This window comes from Aotus nancymaae, unplaced genomic scaffold (genome assembly GCF_030222135.1).
Source record: "Aotus nancymaae isolate 86718 unplaced genomic scaffold, 86718_ANA_hifiasm-v0.15.2.pri h1tg000012l, whole genome shotgun sequence".
Classification (NCBI taxonomy): domain Eukaryota; kingdom Metazoa; phylum Chordata; class Mammalia; order Primates; family Aotidae; genus Aotus; species Aotus nancymaae.
The window spans coordinates 30,083,537-30,106,432 of NW_026988423.1; the positions used below are offsets into that span (position 1 = coordinate 30,083,537).

Sequence of the window (22,896 nt, forward strand, 5' to 3'; positions counted from 1 at the left end):
ACACCATTGCACTGCACTCCAGCCTGGGTGACAAGAGCAAAACTCTGTCATAAAAACAAACAACCAAGCAAACAAAGAAACAAAACAAAACAAAAAACAAAGGCTGGGCGCGGTGGCTCACACCTGTAATCCCAGCACTTTGGGAGGCTGAGGTGGGTGGATCATGAGGTCAAGAGTTCGAGACCAGCCTGGCCAACATGGTGAAACCCTGTCTCTACTAAAAATACAAAACTTAGTCAGGCATGGTGGCGCAAGCCTGTAGTCCCAGCTACTCTGGAGTCTGAGGCAGGAGAATTGCTTGAACCTGGGAGGCAGAGGTTGCAGTGAGCCGAGATCATGCCATTGTACACCAGCCTGGGTAAAGAGCGAGATTCCATCTCTGCTCCAGACCACAAAAAAAAAAAAGCTGGATGTGGTGGTGCATCCCTGTAATTCCAGCTACTTGGGAGGCTGAGAGGAGAACTGCATGAACCCAGGTGGTGGAGGTTGCAGTGAGGCGAGATCACACCACTGCACTCCCACCTGGGCAACAAAACAAGACTCCATCTCAAAAAAAAAAAAAAAGTCCGATTCTGTAGGTGGTCCTAACACAAGTATCTCCAAGCACAGCCAGAGGTGGTAGAAAAAAGAAATGGGATGGATATAACAGGTTGGGAATAAGGGAGAAAAGGTTATAGGTGAGGCTTGGTGTTCTGAAGGATGGGAGAATATGCCACTCCAAATTATACCACTTTGGAGCAAGAATTATTGCTATGTTTTTGTTTTGTTTTGAGACGGAGTCTTGCTCTGTCTCCCTGGCTAGAGTGCAGTTATTAAAGAGTCTTTCTAATAAACCAGTAAAGGTAAATATTTCCCTGTGAGCCACTCTAGCAAATTAATGAAACCCAAAGGGTGGATGGCTGGAGCCCCAAATTGAAACCTGTTAGTTAGAAGTTCAGGGTACCTGAACTTGTGACTGGTGTCTGAAGGGGAGAGTAGTCTTGGGGACTGAGCCCTCAGTCTGTGGGATCTGAGGCCACCTCCAGAAAATAGCATCAGGATGGAATTGAATTAGGGGACACCCAGCTGGTGTCCCCTGCTTGGGGTGTGTGGGAAAAAAAACCCCACCCATTTGATCACAAAACTCTTCTGTGTTGACCATGTTGGTGTGAGAGTAGGGAAAAACGGTTTGAGTTTTTCCTCACAGTTTTTCTCTTGTTAATCTATCTTATGTCAGTTTAATGCTCAGGCCCAGAGGAGAACCCCTAAAAGGGGAGAGGTAAAACTTTGCCTCCTTTCCAGTTCCATGCTAAGAAGCTGCCCTTCCTGCGGTAGAACTGGACTTGTGGGATGGAGATGAGAACAGCGATTCTCTACCTTGTTTCATTTCAACTACTCCTTTGCCATAAGATTACACAAACATAATGCAGCCAAATTGGATGGGAGCTTGTCCTATCCTGGATCATTGCTAGTGAAGCTTGATTTGAACCCATCATTTGTTAGTAACTTTTACAGAAAATCTGCAATCAGATAAACCAAGGTCCCCTCTGTATTTTACTGCTCTCCTGTTACTAATTTCACAGGATTTTAGAAACACAAGCAACGCTGTGGAGTCAATGGGGGAAGGCAAAGAACAGGAGGAGAGTTCACTGAGAATGGGATCCGGGAGGAGGCGACGGAGAGGGGCAAGGGGTCCTCTCCGCCGCAAGGCGGAGCCGGGAAGCGGACGACCCCGCACGCTGCGCGAGGCGCGGCCCTGGACTGACTACATTTCCCAGTCTCCGACGCTCCGCGCCGCCCGGCCCCTCGGCTCTGGGCCCCGCCCCGTCGCCCCGGCGGGTCCTTCGCGCCCGCCCGACTTCCCAGCGGTCCTGTGCGGCCCGGGCATGCCCAGTGCGGGCGCAGCGGCCCCGGCCCTGGGAGCGTCCCGGCGGAGCTGGCCCGCGGTGGGCAAGGGGCCGGGCTGGAACCGCGGCGGCGGAGCTGCGGGTAGGTGCGGGCTTCGCCAAGCCAGTCCTTGGGGCTGCCGCTCCGCCCATACTGAGCGGATGGGACCCGGAGGGCAGGCAGGGCCCGAGCGTGGGTTGGTGGGCTGCCGGCGAGGACCCCTCGCGGGAAGGGGCAGGATGGAGCCGGAAGGGGCCAGACGCTGGGCGCATCCCCGGGCGAGGCCGCCCCAGGTGCGGCGCGGCTATCTTTAGCTCCCTGTGTGACCCGGAGTGTGCGCGGTCCGCACCTCGTGCACAGCTGTGCCTAGGGAGGGAGACCAGTTTTCAGCCGAATTGCCTAGGAGCTGTGAGGAGACGGGCCCGAGTGGACCCTTGGACTCGGAGGTAGCCAGTGGAGCCCCGTGGGAAGTGAGGATGTTTACCTTCCCTGTACCTGGAGTGGACTGTGACAGCTTCCTGCTTGTGAGACTTGGGTTTAGTGACTTAGAAATGAAAGTGCAGGACTGTGCCTCAGCAGATGCTTACTAGCTTCTAATGACTGTTAGAAATTTAATGGCATTTGTGTTTCCAGGTTTGAGAGGTTATTTGTCCATGGAATGGTCGTGTTAAAACAAAAATCTTCATTGCAGAGCTTAAGTAAAAACAAGTCTCGACCGAGGTAACGTTAGGACACCAGGGTTCTGAGGTTCACGGTCGCTGCCATTCATTTGCTGTCAGTCTGGGCAAGTCATTTAATTTCTGAGATTTGGTTCTCTCACCTGTTAAATGAACCAGATGCATCTTCATCTATCTAGCTCAGCTGTAGGATTCCCCCCGTGTCAGTCTCTGTGTGTGATCTCAATTGTGGCAAGTTATTTTCCTCGATGCCTCAGCTATTTGTCAGATTGGGTAATTCACCAAATATTCCTGTAGGAAGGATGTTAGGATCTAAGTATAAAAGTGAAATGATTTATCCTTCATAGGCCACTCTTGGTCAAGAGGTGCCCAGCCACTTGGTACATGCAGAAACCAGGTGTTAGCTGGCCAGGGATCAAATGACACAGCTGTTGCGGACTGAAACAGAATGTTTCAGGTTCCCTGTCAGTTCCCTGTGAGAAATCCAGGCCAAGTAATGGGCTTCCTTAAACCTCCAAGCTGGCTCACTTTAGTGGGGTTGTGTTTTAAGTTTTTTTTAATGCTGTTTTGCTCTATTAGATGCAAGAAACCTATGAAGAAGTTTAGTACTCTTAATTTATAGATGAGCAAGTGGCAGGTTAAGGGAGTGGATTTGTGAGTCTTTACAAACTAGTGTCTTGCATATCACTGAGCATTTGCTAGTCAGCTAGCTCAGCTGCCCTCACCACAACCCTGAGAACATGTCTGTATGGCTGTACCTACGCGATTGGAACTCTAAGGTGTTTGTCTTCAGGGGGGAACAGTTGGAAGTATTAACAGAAGTTTCTTACCCTAGAGACATCTATCTGAAGTCAGCCCATCTGTGTAGGATTTGACCTAAGAAGCAGAGGCCATACAGTGTTGTGCAAATTGCCTTCCTACTGCCATATCCCTTGCTCTTCCAGTTCTGAATGGCATTAGTTCAGTTAGGTCATTGAGGAGCAGTTTGGTGAAATGGTTAAAGGTCGGGGAAAGTGTACTTATGTTTTGAAATTTGGTTTGTACAAGCTGCTTGTGAAAGTCCGTCATTGTATTATGGTCATACCTCGTAAATTGAGAATACTGCAACTTGGTTTAGTGAGTGTTGAGAACTTTAGAATATTAAGTTCTTAAAAATGTCTGAAAGTGGGTTTTCTATTCACCTTAAAAGTCATCTTACATTAAATATGAGAATAGTGTATTAAAAGCTGGGTGCGGTGGCTCACACCTGTAATTCCAGCACTTTGGGAGGCTGAGGCAGGAGGATCACGAGGTCAGGAGAACGAGACCATCCTGGCCAACATGGTTAAACCCTGTTTCAACTAAAAATACAAAAATTAGTTGGATGTGATGGCGCACGTCTGTAATCCCAGCTACTTGGGAGGCTGAGGCAGGGGAATGGCTTGAACTGGGGCGGCGGAGATTGCAATGAGCCGAGATCACGCCACTGCACTCCAGCCTGGCTACAGAGCGAGACTCCGTCTCAAAAAAAAAAAAAGAAGTATTTATACACATGAACTCTCAAATTCTTAATTTTTGAAACTAGATATCCCATTCACCTGAGACATAAAATGGGAAAGTCTTACTGTTTTAAAGACTGTTTATACATATGAACTTTTTTTGAGGCTTAGTTTAAAATCCACTGTTTATTGCATGTTAAAATTATATCTGTATATATGTAAAGTTAGAAAACATAGAGAACATCTATTTGGAAGTTTTGGTAGGCAATTTCATGTCATACCTTAAACTTTCATGTGTGCCTGAGGGCTCTGTATGACTGAAGCATGTGTTTAGTAATTTTTGTAAGAACTTTTATCTTGCTTTTGTATTTTCATTCAAGTATTTGAAGGTATCCAGCAAACATAAAAATTGCATAAGAGGATATTGAAATGTAATTATCATCCATCTCCAAACCCTCAAAAGTGCTTAGAATGTATAGGAGGGATAGTTAGGGGCATTGAGGGTTAGAGGAGGTTTACCGGTCAAGACCACATATACCCCATGTAAAAATGAAATGTTGGTGAGTGGATTCGAAAAAAATTAGAGATTTTAGGTTTCAGCTGTACAGGAATAGCTTTACTTGATTCACTCTCTTAGTGCTAGAATCTGCTACTATCTTACTAGAGCTACAAGTATGTGAGGTAATCATGTGGAAATGATCATAAAGTAACTTATCTTTAAAAGAAATATTTTGCCCCCATTATGTTCCATCAGTTTCCAGGTCCTTCATGATGAGAGACTGGGGGATACTTCTCTCTCCTCTGTATAGTTGATAGTTTGGTGGTGAAGAGATGGCTGACAGTGTCAAAACCTTTCTCCAGGACCTTGCCAGAGTGAGTACGTCTTGTTTCTAGGAATTCATCTCTTGGCCTTTTTTGCTGAAGGAACTATCTAGAAAATCCTGTGGGGTTTTTGGAGCTTTTGTCATATTTCTTGGGTTTTTATTGCTCCACATCTTGCAGGCACTCTCGCAAGTGCTTGGAAGACCTCTTGAGTGAATGTCTCTAGTATTGGGACCTTGGTCATCTTGGCTTCAGAGCTTTTTTTTTTTTTTTAACTTTTTATTTTGGAATGTGTTTAGATTTACAGAAAAGTTATAAGGTAGTACAGAGAGTTCCCATATATCCTTCATCAGCTTCCCTTAATGTTAATATATAACCATGGTACATTTGTCAAAACTATAAGAAATGAACATTGGTACAGTACTATTACCTAAACTAATTAATTCAGATTTAAATTAGAGAACCTATCGTTTTTTTCCCTAATTTTTCACGTATTAAAAAAAAAATTTTTTTTTTTAAAGTAGAGATGGGGTTTTGGCATGTTGCTCAGGTTGGTATTGAGCTCTTGGGTTAAGTGATCTGCCCACCTCAGCCTCCCAAAGTACTGGGATTACAGGCATGAGCCACTGCACCCAGCCAGAACCTTTTTTCTTCCCATTCTACAAGCTGTGCAGGTGAGGGGGATACTCTAGGAAAATGCCCTATAAAGATCTGTTTAGGACCCAGTCATCCAAATTACCCATAGCCCAAAAGTCCACTACTTTTAATTTATGTCTGAAATCTAGTAATGTCCCAGTTGTAACCCCCTCTTTTTATATTTCCACTAGCGTGAGAGAGGCCAATTCTTGGAGGAGGTTGGTTATTTCTTTAGTGGGAGAGTTTAACAGGTTACCTTTATGGCCAGGGGAGGTGGCTCACACCTGTAATCTCAGCACTTTGGGAGACTGAGGGAGGACTGCTTGAGCCCAGGATTATAAGGCAGCAGTGAGCTATGATGGTACCAGTGCACTCTAGCAGAGTGAGAAAGTAAAAAGGTTATTACTTTTGATCAGAAGAGAGAAGACTGAAAGGATATCTTAGAAGGTCTAAAAATACTTTATGCATATGATCTACTTTTTTTTTTTTGAGACAGACTCTTGCTCTGTTGCCCAGGCTGGAGTGCAGTGGCACAGTCTCGGCTCTCTGCAGCCTCCACTTCTCAGGTTCCAGTGATTCTCCTGCCTCAGCCTCCTAGGTAGCCGGGATTACAGGCATGCACCACCATGCCTGGCTAATTTTTGTATTTTTAGTAGAGATGGTGTTTTACCATGTTGGCCAGGCTGGTCTTGAACTCCTGACCTCAAGTGATCCACCTTCCTCAGCCTCCCAAAGTGCTAGGATGACAGGCGTGAGCCACTGTGCCCAGCTGCATATGATCTACTTTTAACACCTTTGCCTTGTTGTCTTGCCATTCGTGTGCTATAAAATTTCAACCCTCCCAGCCTGGCCAACATAGCAAAACCCCCGTCTCTACTAAAAATACAAAAAAAAAATTTAGCCAGGCATGGTGGCACACACCTGTAATCCCAGCTACTCAGGAGGCTGAGGCAGGACAATTGTTTGAACCTGGGAAGCGGAGGTTGCAGTGAGCCAAGATCACCCCACTGCACTGGGTGACAGAGCAAAACTCTCGTTTAAAAAAAAAATTCAACCCTGTGTTGGTTCTGCAGTTCTACAGTGTGCTGTTTACATGTTTGTCTTCCTCACCATACTGTAGATGTCTTAGAGATGGGGATCCTATAATCCTAGCATGTACTAGGCCCTCAGGCATTTGAATTAACTACCTTAGATAGATGGAATTTCCTGATTTAAAAAATTAATGGTGGAAGATTTAGAAGCTAAAAGCAAAATTAAGAGTAAAATTACTCAGACAAAAAAGATCAAAGGCACACTGTGCCAACTTATGCTTCTGTCAGCAGATAATACATAAACTTGCCCATTTCTCTGAATTCTAGCTATTATTTCAAAAATTTGTTTTGTCTAATAACAGTAGGCGAGAATGCCATCCATTCTTAAATCCAGCTTGGCCATTGCTTCCAGAGTAACTTTTTCTGCCTTCTAATGAAGTTGAATACCCCAGTGCTGACAATCTACTTGGGCCGTACATCTCTTGTGGTACTTATTAAACTATGTGTGTTTCTGTAGCACATGTACTAAAATTGGAACGATACAGAGATTAGCATGGCTCCTATGTATGACATGCAAATTCACAAAATGTTTCATATTTTAAAAACTTTTTTTTTAAAAAAAACTATAATGTAATTTTTTTTGTTTACTTGTGTGCTTTTTCTACTAAGTTATAAGCTTCTTGAGCATTTCTATATGACCAATATATAGCTTATTGAAGATATGCAGTACATGGGTGGGGGATGGATGCATGAGTGAATTCTTAGCCTTTGGGAGGCTGAAGCAGGAGGATTGTTTGAGGCTAGGAGTTTGAAACCAGCCTGATGAACATGTGAGACCCTCACCACTACAGAAGAAAAATTTAAAAGTTAGCCAGGTATGGTGGTGCACATCTGTATTCATAGCTCCTTGGGAGGCTGAGGCAGGAGAATTAATTTGAACCCAGGAGTTGGAGGCTGCAGTGACCTGTGATTGAGTCACTGCACTGTAGCCTGGGTGACAGAGCAAGTCCCTGTCTCAAATAATAATAATAACAACAACAACAACCTTTTCTATAGGGAATCAAAGACTCCATCTGGGGTATTTGTACCATCTCAAAGCTAGACGCTCGAATCCAGCAGAAGAGAGAGGAGCAGCGTCGAAGAAGGGCAAGTAGTGTCTTGGCACAGAGAAGAGCCCAGAGTATAGAGCGGAAGCAAGAGAGGTAAGGAGTGCATGCCTGATGTCAAAATGTCCAGGGGAGGGAAGACCCTATGTAGTGACTTGACATTTCAGTACCAGGTCATTTCTTTTGTGCTTTTTCCCAGAAAAATGTTGCAAATGACTTCCCCTCTGCCCACAACATTGACTTAAACTAGAGTCTAACAATAATCCTTGCTAAAAATGTCATGACATTAAATCAGAATGCTGAATAGAGAATCACAAAATACTATTTGGTTTGATAGATACTTCTAGGGAAGCCTGTGTGGATTTATATATTAATAGAAGAACCCCTGCCCCACACTTTCTCTTTTCATCTTTTCTAACATCAGACTTTAGAAAATACTTTTCTTTTAAAAGCTGGTTCCCCAAAAATAAATAAATATATATATATTTGGAGATGGAGTCTTGCTATGTCACCCAACCAAGCTGGAGTGCCGTGGTGCAATCTCAGCTCACTGTGGCCTCTGCTTCCTGGGTCCAAGCAATTCTTCTGCCTCAGCCTCCGAATAGCTGGAAGTACAGGTGAGCACCACCATGCCTGGCTAATTTTTTGTATTTTTTAGTGGAGACGGGGTTTCACCATGTTGTCCAGGCAGGTCTTGAACTCCTGACCTCAGTTGATCTGCCTACCTTGGCCTCCCAAAGTGCTAGGGTTACAGGTGTGAGCCACTGTGCCTGACCATTTTTTGGTCTCATTGACTCATTTTTTCTCATTGACTGACATTAGAATGTTGGGAGAACATGAGGTACTGAAAAATAATATAGTACCCACAAAAGATATAAAACGAACTACTGAATCACAATTAGGAAATAACTTACGCCTTATGAACTAAATACATGTGGTCTTTTCCAGTGAACCACGTATTGTTAGTAGAATTTTCCAGTGTTGTGCTTGGAATGGTGGAGTGTTCTGGGTAAGTTCTTCTTTAAATTCCAGGTGCCTTATAAGCATCTTCAGATTGTTGCTGGGTTGATAGTTAGGAACTGTTTTTTTGAAACACTGAGACAAATAGTTTTCATCTGCTAATGTATACTTAGGAATATAACTCAGGAGTCTGTGCATCTGCAGTGATTTTATTCCCACCCAAGAAAGCACACTTGTATGTAAACAAACATCACAGCCCTGAATATACAGTTTGTATTTTGTTTCTAAAATGACTCATTCACAAGTATTATAGGTAGCAGTTTCTCTTGACACTGTCTAGACATTTTAAAATGCTAACAGCAACTATGGGGAATTAGAGGGGAAGGGCAGACAAGAACAAGGTTCTCCCTGCTTCTGCTTATAGTGATCAACAAGAATTAATTACCATTGAAACCTACAGCAGAGAAGATTGCCTGCGATTAACTGAGAATCAGTGTAGGCTTAAGTGAAATTTTGGTACTTTGAAGAATGGGTAGTTAAATATTTCCTTTGACTTAGAATTTAGAGTAATTCAATCTAAACAATTCACAGATATTTTCATATGTTAGCTTTAAATTTAATTAATATGTATTCCCGTGTACTTAGTACATGACTGTATTTTGGCCTGAATACTACTTAAAATGTTCCTCTATGCCCCCGAAAGTTTCATTGTTTTATAGGCAGTATCAAGTTGGTGTCTCTCAATTGGAGTGTTGAGAAATAGAAATGGATCGAGTTTGGCGCTTTTTCAGGCCTGCTGATTGATTTCATTTTTTTTGAGATGGAGTCTCACTCTGTTGCCCAGGCTGGAGTGCAGTGGCTGATCTCATGTCACTGCAAACTCTGCCTCCCAGGTTCAAGTGATTCTCCTGCCTCAGCCTCCCCAGTAGCTGGGATTACAGGCATGCACCACCATGCCCAGCCAATTTTTGTATTTTTAGTAGAGACAGGGTTTCACCATGTTGGCCAGGCTGGTCTCGAACTCCTGACCTCAAGTGATCCACCTGCCTTGGCCTCCCAAAGTGCTGGGATTACAGGTGTGAGCCACTGCACCCGGCCTAGGCCTCCTGATTTATAAAAGGCACTCCCATCTATAAAATCATTACACTAAAACTTGAAACTCCTGTTTTAAAGACTGGCTTTTGATGTTTGCCTTGTTACTTCTTTTCTTTAGTTCAGTCTCCTCTTGTTTTATCGAGTATTTATTCCTGTGCTTCAGTCAGTAACAGCCCGAATCATTGGTAAGTATATGCCCTGCTCCTTGTCTATTGGAGACGGAGTGGGAGATGTTTCAGTCTTCCTCAGTTTACTGAACATTTCCTGTGTACCAGGAGCTTTCACTGTTTTTGTTTTATTCTTTTTAAAAATTTATGTTTAGTTATTCCCCTAAAGCCTTCAGATGACAGCGTTAGCTGTTTTTTAACTCAGACCTTTCAACAACCTTTTAAGATGGGTACTGTTACTCTATTCATTTTATGAATGAGGAAATGGAAGTTACCAAGGTTAAACCATTAATAAGTGGCAGAGCTGAGATTTAAACCCAGATGGTATCCTGCAAATATCGTACTGGTAATCACCGTGGCATCTCGTTAACCATCATATAAGCAGGTTTGCATCAAGACAAGCAGCACATATCTGTGGTTTATCTGAATTGGAATTGTGGCCAGAATGTGGTGTGTCTATTATCAATTAGATTCTTTGGGATAAGTATAGTGATGTGCTGGCAAGAACTAGAAAGATCCAAGAGGAGACAGAGAATAGTCACGAGATGGGGGTTCCACATTTGGTCTTCTGGGTTTCCATTTCTCCATTTCTAATAACTTGTTTCCTCTTTCTTAGGTGACCCGTCACTACATGGAGATGTTTGGTCGTGGCTGGAATTCTTCCTCACGTCAATTTTCAGTGCTCTTTGGGTGCTCCCCTTGTTTGTGCTTAGCAAAGTGGTGAATGCTATTTGGTTCCAGGTAAGTCCAGGGCAGAATGGAGTCTGGGTCCCACAGCATGATTGGTTGACAGGTGACAAGTTTCAGCCTGTAAAGTTAGTAGCCATGTAGAGGGGCGTATTTTTCAGCCTTAATGTTTTTTGGCCAAGAGGCAAAGTGATCTTTGTGTTCCTTTTTTGTTGTTGTTGAGACTGAGTCTCGCTCTGTTGCCAGGCTGGAGTTTAGTGGTGCAATCTCAGCTCACTGCAACCTCCACCTCCCAGGTTCAAGTGATTCTCCTGCCTCAGCCTCCCAATCTGCTAATTTTTTGTATTTTTAGTAGAGACAGCATTTCACCTTATTGGCCAGGCTGGTCTCAAACTCCTGACCTGATGATTCGCCCACCGCAGCCTCCCAAAGTGCTGGGATTATAGGCATGAGCCACTGTGCTCAGCCTTTTTTTTTCTTATAGAATGGAATTATTTTCTCAGCATCTCACTGCCAGATGTCTGGTGCCTTTTCTTTCTTTTTTTTTTTGAGACAGAGTCTGGCTCTGTCGCCCAGGCTTAAATGCAGTGGCGTGATCTTGGCTTACTGCAACCTCCGCCTCCCTGGTTCAAGCAATTCTCCTGCCTCAGACTCCCAAGTAGCTAGGACTACAGGTGTGTGTCACCATCCCCAGCTAAGTTTTTTTGTATTTTTAGTAGAGATAAGGTTTCACCATGTTGGCCAGACTGGTCTGGAACTCCTGACATCTTGATCTGCTAACCTTGGCCTCCCAAAGTGCTGCGATTATAGGCGTGAGCCACTGTGTGAGCCACCGTGTAAGGCAGTGGTCCTCCTACCTTAGCCTCCTGAGTAGCTGGGACTATAGGCACATGCCATCATGCTCAGCTTATTTTTAAATAAACCTTTTCTTAACTGGCAGCTCTAGTGGCAGACCAGAGGCCTTAGCTTTGGGGATGTATATCAAGGCCATTTAATTCGTGTTTTGGTACACTTTTCTCTGTTACAGGATATAGCTGACCTGGCATTTGAGGTATCAGGGAGGAAGCCTCACCCATTCCCTAGTGTCAGCAAAATAATTGCTGACATGCTCTTCAACCTTTTGCTGCAGGCTCTTTTCCTCATTCAGGTGAGAATGGTCTTCTGGGCACACAGACAGCTTTATTTTAAAAAATGTTTCACTAGAGGGAGCTTCACAAAGAGTATTATAATTATAGAGTAGTATATATATGCTGGTGGGAGGTAATAATTTTTAAATAGTTTTTTTTCACAGAAATAAGAATTTAAAAATTGAATTTACCTGCTCTTTTCTGCTACTCTGGTTATTTTCCAGTCCTGCCAGGTGGAACTTTTTTTTTCCTTTTTATAGTTATGCCAAACTTTTTTTTTTTTTTAAGAGACAGAGTTGGCTGGGCATGGTGGCTCATGCCTGTAATCCCAGCGCTTTGGGAGGCCAAGGCGGGTGGATCATCTAAGGTCTGGAGTTTGAGACCAACATGGTCAGGCTGGTCTCAAACTCCTGACCTTAGGTGATCTACTAAAAATATAAAAATTAGCTGTGGATGGTAGCGGGTGCCTGTAATCCCCAGCTACTTGGGAGGCTGAGGCAGGAGAATCTCTTGAACCCAGGAGGCAGAGGTTACAGTGAGCTGAGATTGTGCCATTGCACTCCAGCCTGGGTGACCAAAGCAAAACTCCATCTCAAAAAGGAAAAAAAAGACAGGGTCTTATTTTGTCACCTAGGCTGGAATGCAGTGGCACAATCATAGCCTCACTGCAGCCTCAAACTCCTGGGCTCAAGCAGTACTCCTGCTTTAGCCTCCTGAGTAGCTGGAACTACAGGCACATGCCATCATGCTCAGCTTAATTTTAAACTTTTTTTTGTAGAGACAGGGTCTCACTTTGTTGCCCAGTCTAGTCTTGAACTCCTGGCCTCAAGAGACCCTCCTGCTTCAGCCTCCCAAAGTGTTGGGATTACTAGCATGAGCCACCGTGCCAAGCCTGTACCTGGCCTTTTAGAAACTTGAGAAGCAGCTAGGAAGCTATCTCAGACAGTCATGATTGGAGAATGGCAGGTGAATGGTGTTAAATTACCGAGGCTTTGGGATTAAGATTTTCCATATTGTTCTTCAGGGAATGTTTGTGAGTCTCTTTCCCATCCATCTTGTCGGTCAGCTGGTTAGTCTCCTGCATATGTCTCTTCTCTACTCACTGTACTGCTTTGAATATCGTTGGTTCAATAAAGGTAAGTCCATCTAAAGAAATCCAGAAAATGGAGGCCCAGTTTGGAAATGCTACTGCTAAGCAGACTTCTTAAACTACTCAATAGTCAGGCTCTAGGCAAACCATCTTAGGAGGGACACAGTCTCATTGGCAAGAGGGAGCTTACATTCAGCTTAGAGGGTTTAACTCTCAACTTTGAGGCTGGGGGACGTGGTAGTATAACATTATCTTTTTGGTGCTTAACATGATATATCTCTGACTGGGCTGTAAGATGTCATAAATGAGCATGAGTTGTTCTGAATTAGAGAAACTGAATTGATGTCAGCATCTGGATTCTTTTGAGGGTGTTTCAGAAAGACCTTCAGATATTTACCAGGGTGTGTGTGAGTTGAAAGAGGTTAACTGATACTTACAGGATGGCATCCTCTGGATTTGCTATTTGGCTTAGTTCCATACTAATCCTGACAAAGGATGCTGGTGCTGAAATTCTTAATTCACTTAGCCTGTCAGCTTTGAAATTACGATTACGGAATTGTAAAAAGCTTCATATGCTTTATATCAGATTTGTACACTTCTAATTTACATGCTGTAGCTCTGTTCTAAATCTGTACCTAGGCCAGGTGCGGTGGCTCACACCTGTAATCCCAGCACTTTGGGAGGCCGAGGCGTGTAGATTGCCTGAGGTCAGGAGTTCAAGACCAGCCTGGCCAATACGGTGAAACCTTGTTTCTACTAAAAATATACAAAAATTAGCTGGATGTGGTGGCGGGTGCTTGTAATCCCAGCTACTTGGGAGGCTGGGAGAATCGCGTGAACTTGGGAAATGGAGGTTGCAGTGACCTGAGATTGCACCACTGCACTCTTGCCTGGGCAACAAAGCAAGACTGTCTCAAATAATAATTTTAAAAAAATCTGTACCTAAAACTCATGGTTTGTCTACCATAGTTTGGTCACTTGACTAAAAGGAAAAATAATAACTAATTGTATTGGCTTTCTTGTTTTAGGAATTGAAATGCACCAGCGGTTGTCTAACATAGAAAGGAATTGGCCTTACTACTTTGGGTTTGGTTTGCCCTTGGCTTTTCTCACAGCAATGCAGTCCTCATATATTATCAGGTAATTTGGCTAGAGGGATTTGAAGGAGACTAGTAAAAATAAAAATTCATGAAGTTGGTACCTTTTGTTTGCTTGGTTCTATGTTATGCTTTCTACATAGTTATTTGTCCATCAGGAGACCTGCAGGTTGTTTCTACACTTGTTAGCATGAAGATCTAGTATGCATGTCCCTATATCCCATATTCTTTTTCTATGTTGCCTCCTGGAGAAATTTTTGGGTTTTTTTTGAGACAGAGTCTCGCTCTGTTGCCCAGGCTGGAGTGCAGTGGCACAATCTCGGCTCACTGCAACCTTCGCTTCCCGGGTTCAAGTGATTCTCCTGCCTCAGCCTCCTGAGTAGCTGGGATTACAGGCACCCACCACCATGGCCGGCTTTTTGTATTTTTAGTAGAGAAGGGTTTCACTATGTTGGCCAAGCTGATCTTGAACTCCTGACCTTAAGTAATCCACTCGATTTGGCCTCCCAAAGTGCTGGTTTACAGGCGTAAGCCACCACCCCAGGCCGTAGAGCAATGTTAAACATACCCAATGCTTAGAAAAATCTGTTCTTTTTGAAAGATGTGGTTGATGGGCCTGGTGCTGTGCCTCACGCCTGTAATCCCAGCACTCTGGGAGGCTGAGGTGGGCAGATCACCTCAGGCACTCCAGCCTGGGTCAAAAGAATGAGATTCCATCTCAAAAAAAAAAAAAAGGTGTGTTTGATGAAAGATGTGTTTGATATATTGAGGTTTCATCAAGCCATTACATTTATACTGGAAGCAAAGAAACTTGGAGTATCTAATATCTTCTCCAAAGTTATGGCTGTTATGAAGGTGACTAATTATTTCTTTTCATTTTATTAACAGTGGCTGCCTTTTCTCTATCCTCTTTCCTTTATTCATTATCAGCGCCAATGAAGCAAAGACCCCTGGCAAAGCATAGTAAGTACTGGCCAGTGATGAAGTTTTGCTGTGTAAAGGATTGGGGCTGTAACACCAAAGTTATGTCAGTGAGGCTTTATTTTATTTTTTTTTCCAAAATTGATCCATTATACACAGTCAAGTAGAAGGCTGTATGATCAGGCCACATGAGTTTATCGATAACAGTAGTAAAATATGTTTTAAAATAAGTTTTTAGCAATAATAAAGGTTTATCACTTCAAAGAACAGCTCAATTGGTCTTTGATCAATTTTGGTTAAGTCTGTGGATACTTGTATTAGAGACTTAGGTTTGCTTTGGGTTTATGTATGCTCTTGCTATACAGCAGTGCTCACTGTTTATCTTAAGAGGAATATTTGACTTTCTTTTGAAACTCTTCTTCCTGCAACCACAGATAGAATATACCTTCAGACACTGCTTGAAGTCTGTACGCTGAAGTCAGCCATAGAAAAGTACTTCTCAGTTGAACTGTGATTTTGTGGAAAAGGAAAATAAAAAAAATAAAAAGAAAAGTACTTCTCAAATCAGAATTAATACTATTTCCTGTAAGAGCCACAATACTTCAGTGCTAGTAACTGCATTACATTCATTGCAGCAGCAGGGCCCAGTGCATTCTTTTTTGTTTTTTTGAGACAGTGTTGCTCTGTCACCTGGGCTGGAGTACAGTGGCACGATCTCAGCTCAGTGCAACCTCCACCTCCTAGGTTCAAGCAATTCTCCTGCCTCAGCCTCCCGGGTAGCTGGAAATACAGGCACATGCCACCATGCCCTGCTAATTTTTTTCTCAAGTGATCCGTCTGCTTCAGCCTCCCAAAATGCTGGGATTATAGGTGTGAGCCACCACACCTGGCTCCAATGCATTTTTAGTTGCCTGTTCCATCCATGTACCTACTATCTGTATTTCCTTGATCAAATTTCATTTGTCTTGTCTTTCCCTGTGTAGTTTTAATGTCAGGTAAGTTGTCAAATAACAGAAATAACTCTGAGTAACTGGGGAGCTAACAAGGTGGGTTTCTTGCCTTTTAGTCTCTTCCAGTTGCGCCTCTTCTCCTTGGTGGTCTTCTTAAGCAACAGACTCTTCCACAAGACAGTCTACCTGCAGTCTGCCCTGAGCAGCTCCACTTCTGCAGAGAAGTTCCCTTCACCGCATCCATCTCCTGCCAAACTGAAGGCTGCTGCAGGCCACTGAGTTGCCTGCCATCCAAAGGGGATGGGCGGGATTGGAAGGAGGCTGTGGCAGCTCTTTCCTTGTTCACCTCCCCCTGCTACGGAAGGCAGGACCCACTCTGCCAAGGGCCCTCTGTGTATTCCCTTCTCTCTGAGGAATTGGAATTTTTGTCTCTGGTGCACGTAAGGCAGAATGTTTCCGACACCAGTGTGTGGATTTTTAACATCACCGTGAGTCTGAAAGGACCACAGGTTTTTCTGCAGCTATTTTCTAGCATTTGCCAGTCCTTGTGCCTGGACTGATTTGAATACTTTGATTTTCTCCCTGTGCCATTTACCCTCCCACCTTTCCATCCTGCCTTCTACCACCCTTGGATGAATGGATTTTGTAATTCTAGCTGTTGTATTTTGTGGATTTGTTATTTTTGTTGTTTTTCTGTGAAGCACATACATTGGATATGGGAGGTAAAGGAGTGTCCCAGTTGCTCCTGGTCACTCCCTTTATAGCCATTACTGTCTTGTTTCTTGTAACTCAGGTTAGGTTTTGGTCTCCTTGCTCCACTGCAAAAAAAAAAAAAAAAAAAAAAGCCTGAAGAGATGACATAGGAGGAAAAACCTCACAGCCAGATCTGCTGGGTTTTGAGGAGTGATTTTCTTTCTTCCCCTTGAAGGGGAAAAAGCTATTTTCACTGGTACATTTAAAGTCCCCCAACTATGGGGAAGTACCAATTCTGGACAAGTGCCACTGCAACAACACTAAACCTGAACTTTTCAAATCTGTTGGGGGTGGGAGACGGCAGGCAGAAATGTACTGTTGGCCACTGCCAGGTCTGTTTGATATTTCAAAGGAATACTGGGTGCTGCAAATAGGAACTGAAGGGGTAAACGTATCAAACCTTTGATTGCTTTATGTTTTCCTGTCATTTTAAGAGATTAAATGTGGGGGGCAGATGTCAAAATACTTGTACAATTTTAAAATGTCACAATTAAACGTGAGCTGGTTTCCCACAAAATGTGTAATGGTTGAGTTTGCAAATTATGACCTCGAGAAATGTATTCATGGAATATAAGACTTTGTCTTAGAGAATTTAGTTATAGATTTGAGAAATTAGCCCTGAAAAATGTTCCTTGAGAAAGGCTGGATTATATTATTATAATCACATTTATATTTGGTGGGAGACTCAGATTGTTATTTGTTCTAAAGTCTGTATCTCGCTAGGAGCGGTGGCTCATGCCTGTAATGCCAGCACTTTGGGAGGCCGAGGCAGGTGTATTACCTAAGGTCAGGAGTTCGAGACCAGCCTGGCTAACATGGTGAAACCCCATCTCTACTAAAAATACAAAAAAAAATTAGCCAGGCGTAGTGGTGCACGCCTGTAATCCCAGGTACTGGGGAGGCTGAGGCAGGACAATCGCTTGATCCTGGGAGGCAGAGGTTGCAGTGAGCCAAGATCGCGTCATTGCACTCTAGCTTAGGCAACAAGAGCAAAACTCCATCTTAAAAAGATAAACAAATAAAAGGTTAAAAAAAATTGTTGCTGGGAGTTGTAAACCAATTTTGAAGGTAAACACACATGCTCCTGTATGTGTGTTTACTTCCATCATTGAGATTGGTCTGGTGAAGGTTATCTGTTCATCAGTAGTGGGGTGGAATAGACAGTTTAGCAGTCATCTCACCTTTTATTAACATTCTGGGCTGGGCAAGGTGGCTCATGCCTGTAATCCCAGCACTTTGGGAGGCCAAGGCGGGCAGATCATGAGGTCAGGAGATCGAGACCATCCTGGCTAACATGGTGAAACCCTGTCTCTATTAAGAATACAAAAAATTAGCCGGGCATGGTGGCACACACCTATAGTTCCAGCTACTCAGGAGGCTGAGGCAGGAGAATCACTTGAACCCAGGAAGCAGAGGTTGCAGTGAGCCGAGATCATGCCACTGCACTTCAGCCTGGGTGACAGAGCAAGACTGTCTCAAAAAAAAAAAAAAATTCAAAACTGTATTCTGCCTAAGCTGTATAACCTAGAGGAGTTAAAAGGAAGCTGACTTCCAGTCAGTGTAATTTACACCTTTGTAACAATGAGAACCATACACCAGTACAAATTTTAGATGGACCTAAAATGAGTCTGCAGAACCACTGAAGGATCAAGTGGGGGAACTATGACTTAATCATGTAACAAGTATTTGAGCACTAACTCTGTCAGGTACTCAGCAAGAGACTGGGGACTCAAGGGTGAACTAGAAAGATATGATTACTGCCATCTAGGACCTGATAGTCCAGTGAGAGGGACAAGCAAATGAACATGCAAAAATTTTAAGAATTATATAATCAGCTATTTTTCCACAGATCTCAAAGCTGAATAAAACACTGGAATTCAGATAATCTTTGAGTAAGATGAGCAGGTTAGGCCATATGTTCAGCCTTTCCTTGTACTCATTCTGATTTCAAATGTAAATGTTCTGTAGTGCTTTGAGACCTACAGAAAAGAAAAAGACCACTTAATCATTTAGGTAAGTTCCTCTAACTATTCCTCTTCACGAGGAATCAACATCGGAATCATTTCAGCAGCTTTTCCAAAACACAACAACACCTGGCCCTGCAGGAAATTTAACTAATTATGGAACCAAAAGGTAACTTAAGATTTTTTTTTTTTTTTTTGAGATGGAGTCTTGCTCTGTTGCCCAGGCTGGGGTGCAGTGGCATGATTATGGCTCACTGCAACCTCCGCCTCCCGGATTCAAGCGGTTCTCCTGCCTTAGCTTCCCGAGTAGCTGGGACTGCAGTCACATGCCACCAAGCCCAGCTAATTTTTTGTATTTTTAGTACAAAAAATACTAAAATATTTTTTGTATTTTACTACAGGTTTTCACCACGTTAGCCAGGATAGTCTCGATCTCCTGACCTTGTGATCCACCTGCCTTGGCCTCTCAAAGTGCTGGGATTACAGGCATGAGCCCCCTTGACCAGCTGTAATTTAAGAAATTCTAGTAACTTCAGAATTCTAATAATTCTAATAATTTTCATAGACATTTCAGAAGCAACTGCATCCATAATGTAAGAACAGATTATTGTGAAAAGAACAGAATAGGAACACTCTTGGAAATTAAAGCAGTTATGGAAATTTTAAAAAATTAGATGGCTTATAAAAGTGACCCTGGCCAGGTGTGTCATGTTCATACCTGTAATCCCAGCACTTTGGGAAGCCGAGGTGGGTGGATTGCGTGAGCTCAGGAGTTCAAGACCAGCCTGGGCAACATAGTGAAACCCCGTCTCTACAAAAATACAAAACTTAGCTGGGTGTGGTGGCTTGTGCCTGTGTTCCCCACTACTCGAGGGCTGAGGCAGGAGGATCGTTTGAGCCCAGGAGGTTGAGGATGTAGTAAGCTGAGATTGTGCCACTGCACTCCAGCCTGGTAGATGCAGTGAGACCTTGTCTCAAAGAAAAAAAAAAAAGTGACATTGAAGAGGATAAATTAGTGAACTGCAAGATAATATTGAGGAAATCTTCCAGAACATATAGCAAAAAGATCAAGAAAAAAGAATGGTAGAGGTATCCAAGAGCCAGGAGATAAAACATTTGTCCAACAGCAACTTCAGAAAATGAGAATAGAAAAATGGAGACGAATAAAATCAAAGAACATTTCCTAAACTGATGATACAAATTGTAGTTTTCAGACTGAAAGGGCCTGCCAAATGTAAAGCAGAAAAAATGAAAAAAGACAAAACACATAGTTGAAATCTCTAAGGAAAGAAAATTTATCAGAGAGGGAAATAGATTACCCATAAAGGAATGTGACTCAGATTGGCATCAGGCTTCTTAAGACAATGCTGGATCACAGACAATAAAGTCATAATGCCTTGAAAGTGTGCTTTTATGTGTCTGTGCATAAGGGGTGGGGTGGATGGGTCCCAATTTTGTTCCTAAACTTCTAAACCTAGCCATGCTATTTATCAAGGACAAAATACAGATATTTTCTAACACGAAAAGGCAATGTTTGCTTCCATTCAGCTTTTCTAAAACACTTACTTGAAAAAAAATCCATCAAAAATGAAAAATAATTCCAAGAAATAGATGTCTTATCAGATGACAAACTATGAAAAAAAAAAAAAAAAAAAGAACAACATCTTATTAAGACAAAACACCCAAGCAAACAACATGCAGCAGTGGAATCCAGAAGTGCATTCATTGGAAATCCCAGCAATACAGCTTTGCACACACTTAGAAACGTGGGTTCTGGAGAAAACAGCTTCAAGGGTACATATTACTCTGGTGTGCTACAGATGAGATGAAGGCATGAGTTTCTTTTGATCAATGATACACAAGAAAGGTAAACTGATACTTTAGAAAGACCAAAAGCTTTTCAAGAAAGTTCTAACTTCTACATCAAAACATTCCTTTTATACAACTGATGAAATAGTAAAAGCACTGCTTTCTGAAACAAACAATTCAAAACTTCTGGTCTTATAAATCAGGAGGGAGTAGGATTAGCTGATACACTAAATTCATGTATAAACTCTAGGTTTATTTTATTTTATTTTAGAGACAGGGTCTTTCTTGCTCTGTTGCCCAGGCTGGAGTAAAGTGGTGTGATCATACTGCTGCCTAACTTTTGGGCTCAAGCGATCCTCCTGCCTCAGCCTCCTCAGTAGTTGGGATTACACGACCACATCCAGCTAATTTTTAAAATTATTTTTTGTAGATACTGCATCTCACCACGTTGCCCAGGCTAGTCTCGAACTCCTGACCTCAAACCATCCTCTCGTCTCAACCTCCCAAAGTGCTGGGATTACACTCCTGAGCCATCACACCTGGCTCTCAAGGTTTGTTTATAATAATTATAATGGCCGGGCGCGGTGGCTCACGCCTGTAATCCCAGCACTTTGGGAGGCTGAGGCGGGCGGATCACGAGGTCAAGAGATCAAGACCATCCTGGTCAACATGGTGAAACCCCGTCTCTACTAAAAATACAAAAAATTAGCTGGGCATGGTGGTGCATGCCTGTAATCCCAGCTACTCAGGAGGCTGAGGCAGGAGAATCGCCTGAACCCAGGAGGCGGAGGTTGCGGTGAGCCGAGATCGTGCCATTGCACTCCCAGCCTGGGTAACAAGAGCGAAACTCCGTCTCAAAATAATAAAAATAATAATAATAATAATAATGATTTTCCAATGAGTTTGTTTTCCTTTGATTTTATTCATAAATAAGCCTTTCCCCATGGACTGGTATCAAAGACTCATCCTAAAAACAAGCTTTGATTTTCAAACTTTGTTCACACATTATTTTGACTTCTGAAAAGGTTGTCTTAATTTCATCATTTGGAAGCTTAAATGTATTCTCTTTAAGAAACATGTTTAATACTTTTTAATAGTTTTTTTTTTTTTGGAGACGGAGTGTCTGTCGCCTAGGCTGTAGTGCAATAGCACGATCTTGGTTCACTGCAACCTCCGCCTCCCGGGTTCAAGCGATTCTCCTGCCTCAGTCTCCCGAGTAGCTGGGATTACAGGCGCCCGACACCATGCCCAGCTAATTTTTGTATTTTTAGTAGAGACACGGTTTCGCCATGTTGGCCAGGCTGTTCTTGAACTCCTGACCTCAGGTGATTCACCTGCCTCAGCCTCCCAAAGTGCTAGGATTACAGGCTTGAGCCACCGCGCCTGGCCTCAGTATTTTGAGGTAGTACTTAAAAAAAAAACAAAAAAACTTTAACACAATCTTTATAATTTTAATCCCGCCCCCCCCCGCCTCCGCTTTTTTTTTTTTTTAAGAGAAAAAACTCTTGTTTCAAAGAAGCATTTACTTCAAGTTCTGTAATTCCTTCAGGCTCAGCTTGTTTCCTTTTGCGAACGCTTACTATTAAAAACAAAACAAAAAAGCAGATCTATTGAATTATAACGTCCTGAGGGGAGCCTGGTCATATGAATTTTGAAAAGAGTACATGTGATTCTGAAGCACTGGTTTAAATAATGACCTTTCAATAAACGGTGGGTTCCCTTCATGGGAGAGTAAATAGGAAGCTGTGGGAGTGGCAGTGGCAACAAGTTCGAACAGCTGCGGGACGTTCCCACTCTCTCAGGTGTAGCCTTGGCTCACCGAGGCGTGCAGGGAGTGGAAGTGCGTGAGGATGTAGGTGTGTACGCTGCGAGTCTGAGATGATGGAATTGCTGCTGAAACTTCGTCCCCTTCTCTGCCCTCAGCAACGCTATTGGGGGTGGGGGACCGTAGGGTGCGGGAGAAGAGAGGCAAGTTAAGATAGGGAGAGCGGCTCTCTGGCAGGTTATCTTAAAAAGGGCTTCTAAGGCATGGCCGGGCTGTCTCTTGGTCCTCGCCCAAGGAAGCCCCGCCTGCTGTTTGGGAGGGCTGTGTCTCCGCGGCGGCGGCTGTTTCAGCTAGCAGTGGAGACGCTTCCAGCTTAGCCCCGGCAACCCCTTTAGGCCTAGGCACGCTCTTTCACAAAGCCAGGGGCTGAAGAAAGGGCCATGCCTTGTGAACTCTGTCAAGGTTCTCAGGTGCACCGCAGTTACCAAAGCACAGTCAAAGCTCTTGAGCTAATTATCAGGCACATCCTGCAAAAGACGGAACGGTCTGGACCAGGAAACGTTTGAGTTTAAATTGAGAATAAGTAAGTAGAAAATGCTTCCCTCCTCTCATTTCACCTTGTATTAGGTAACAATTTCTAACTTAAAAAGACGGAGATCAGCGACTCCGCATTCCGACTTACTGGGACTTGCAGCGTGGGCCTATTTCGGCGTAGTTTCCGCTTCTTGTCACATGACGGGAGTCAGCGGCCTACGCCTTTCCACCGCGACTCTCAGTGGTTCCGCAGACCGACACGTCACTCCTCGGCCCTCAACCAAACTGCTTGGGGCATGTTCTTTCCTCGCTCCTGAGTCCGATGCGCCGGCCTATGATAGCCCGGCGGGAGCACACAGAC

General features: G+C 43.4%; 1 protein-coding gene, 1 long non-coding RNA gene and 1 pseudogene across 2 annotated transcripts; 2 read left to right on the plus strand and 1 right to left on the minus strand.

The window, feature by feature from the left end:
• Nucleotides 1-206: 206 nt before the first annotated feature.
• Nucleotides 207-22,791, minus strand: LOC110568359 (uncharacterized). Its single transcript, XR_002478655.2, has 4 exons — nt 22,644-22,791; nt 5,736-5,853; nt 2,687-2,834; nt 207-217 (listed from the first exon to the last, which is right to left on the minus strand). It is a non-coding gene; the product is annotated as an uncharacterized LOC110568359 (long non-coding RNA).
• Nucleotides 1,909-19,604, plus strand: EI24 (EI24 autophagy associated transmembrane protein). The gene is made up of 11 exons (XM_021671234.2): nt 1,909-1,968; nt 4,776-4,894; nt 7,567-7,712; nt 8,565-8,625; nt 9,790-9,856; nt 10,455-10,579; nt 11,553-11,672; nt 12,677-12,788; nt 13,771-13,882; nt 14,728-14,802; nt 15,827-19,604. Exons 2-11 carry the CDS (start codon nt 4,853-4,855, stop codon nt 15,987-15,989), a joined length of 1,023 nt encoding a protein of 340 aa, XP_021526909.1. The 5' UTR covers nt 1,909-1,968; nt 4,776-4,852; the 3' UTR covers nt 15,990-19,604.
• Nucleotides 7,016-7,111, plus strand: LOC135274668 (U6 spliceosomal RNA; annotated as a pseudogene).
• Nucleotides 22,792-22,896: the final 105 nt, after the last annotated feature.

Excerpts from the sequence above, each read along its gene's own strand:
- EI24 (XM_021671234.2), top strand. The coding sequence starts at position 4,853 with ATGGCTGACAGTGTCAAAACCTTTCTCCAGGACCTTGCCAGA. Across the intron at positions 12,789-13,770 it reads ATATCGTTGGTTCAATAAAG|GAATTGAAATGCACCAGCGG; the intron begins GTAAGTCCATCT and ends TTCTTGTTTTAG. Across the intron at positions 14,803-15,826 it reads AAGACCCCTGGCAAAGCATA|TCTCTTCCAGTTGCGCCTCT; the intron begins GTAAGTACTGGC and ends CTTGCCTTTTAG.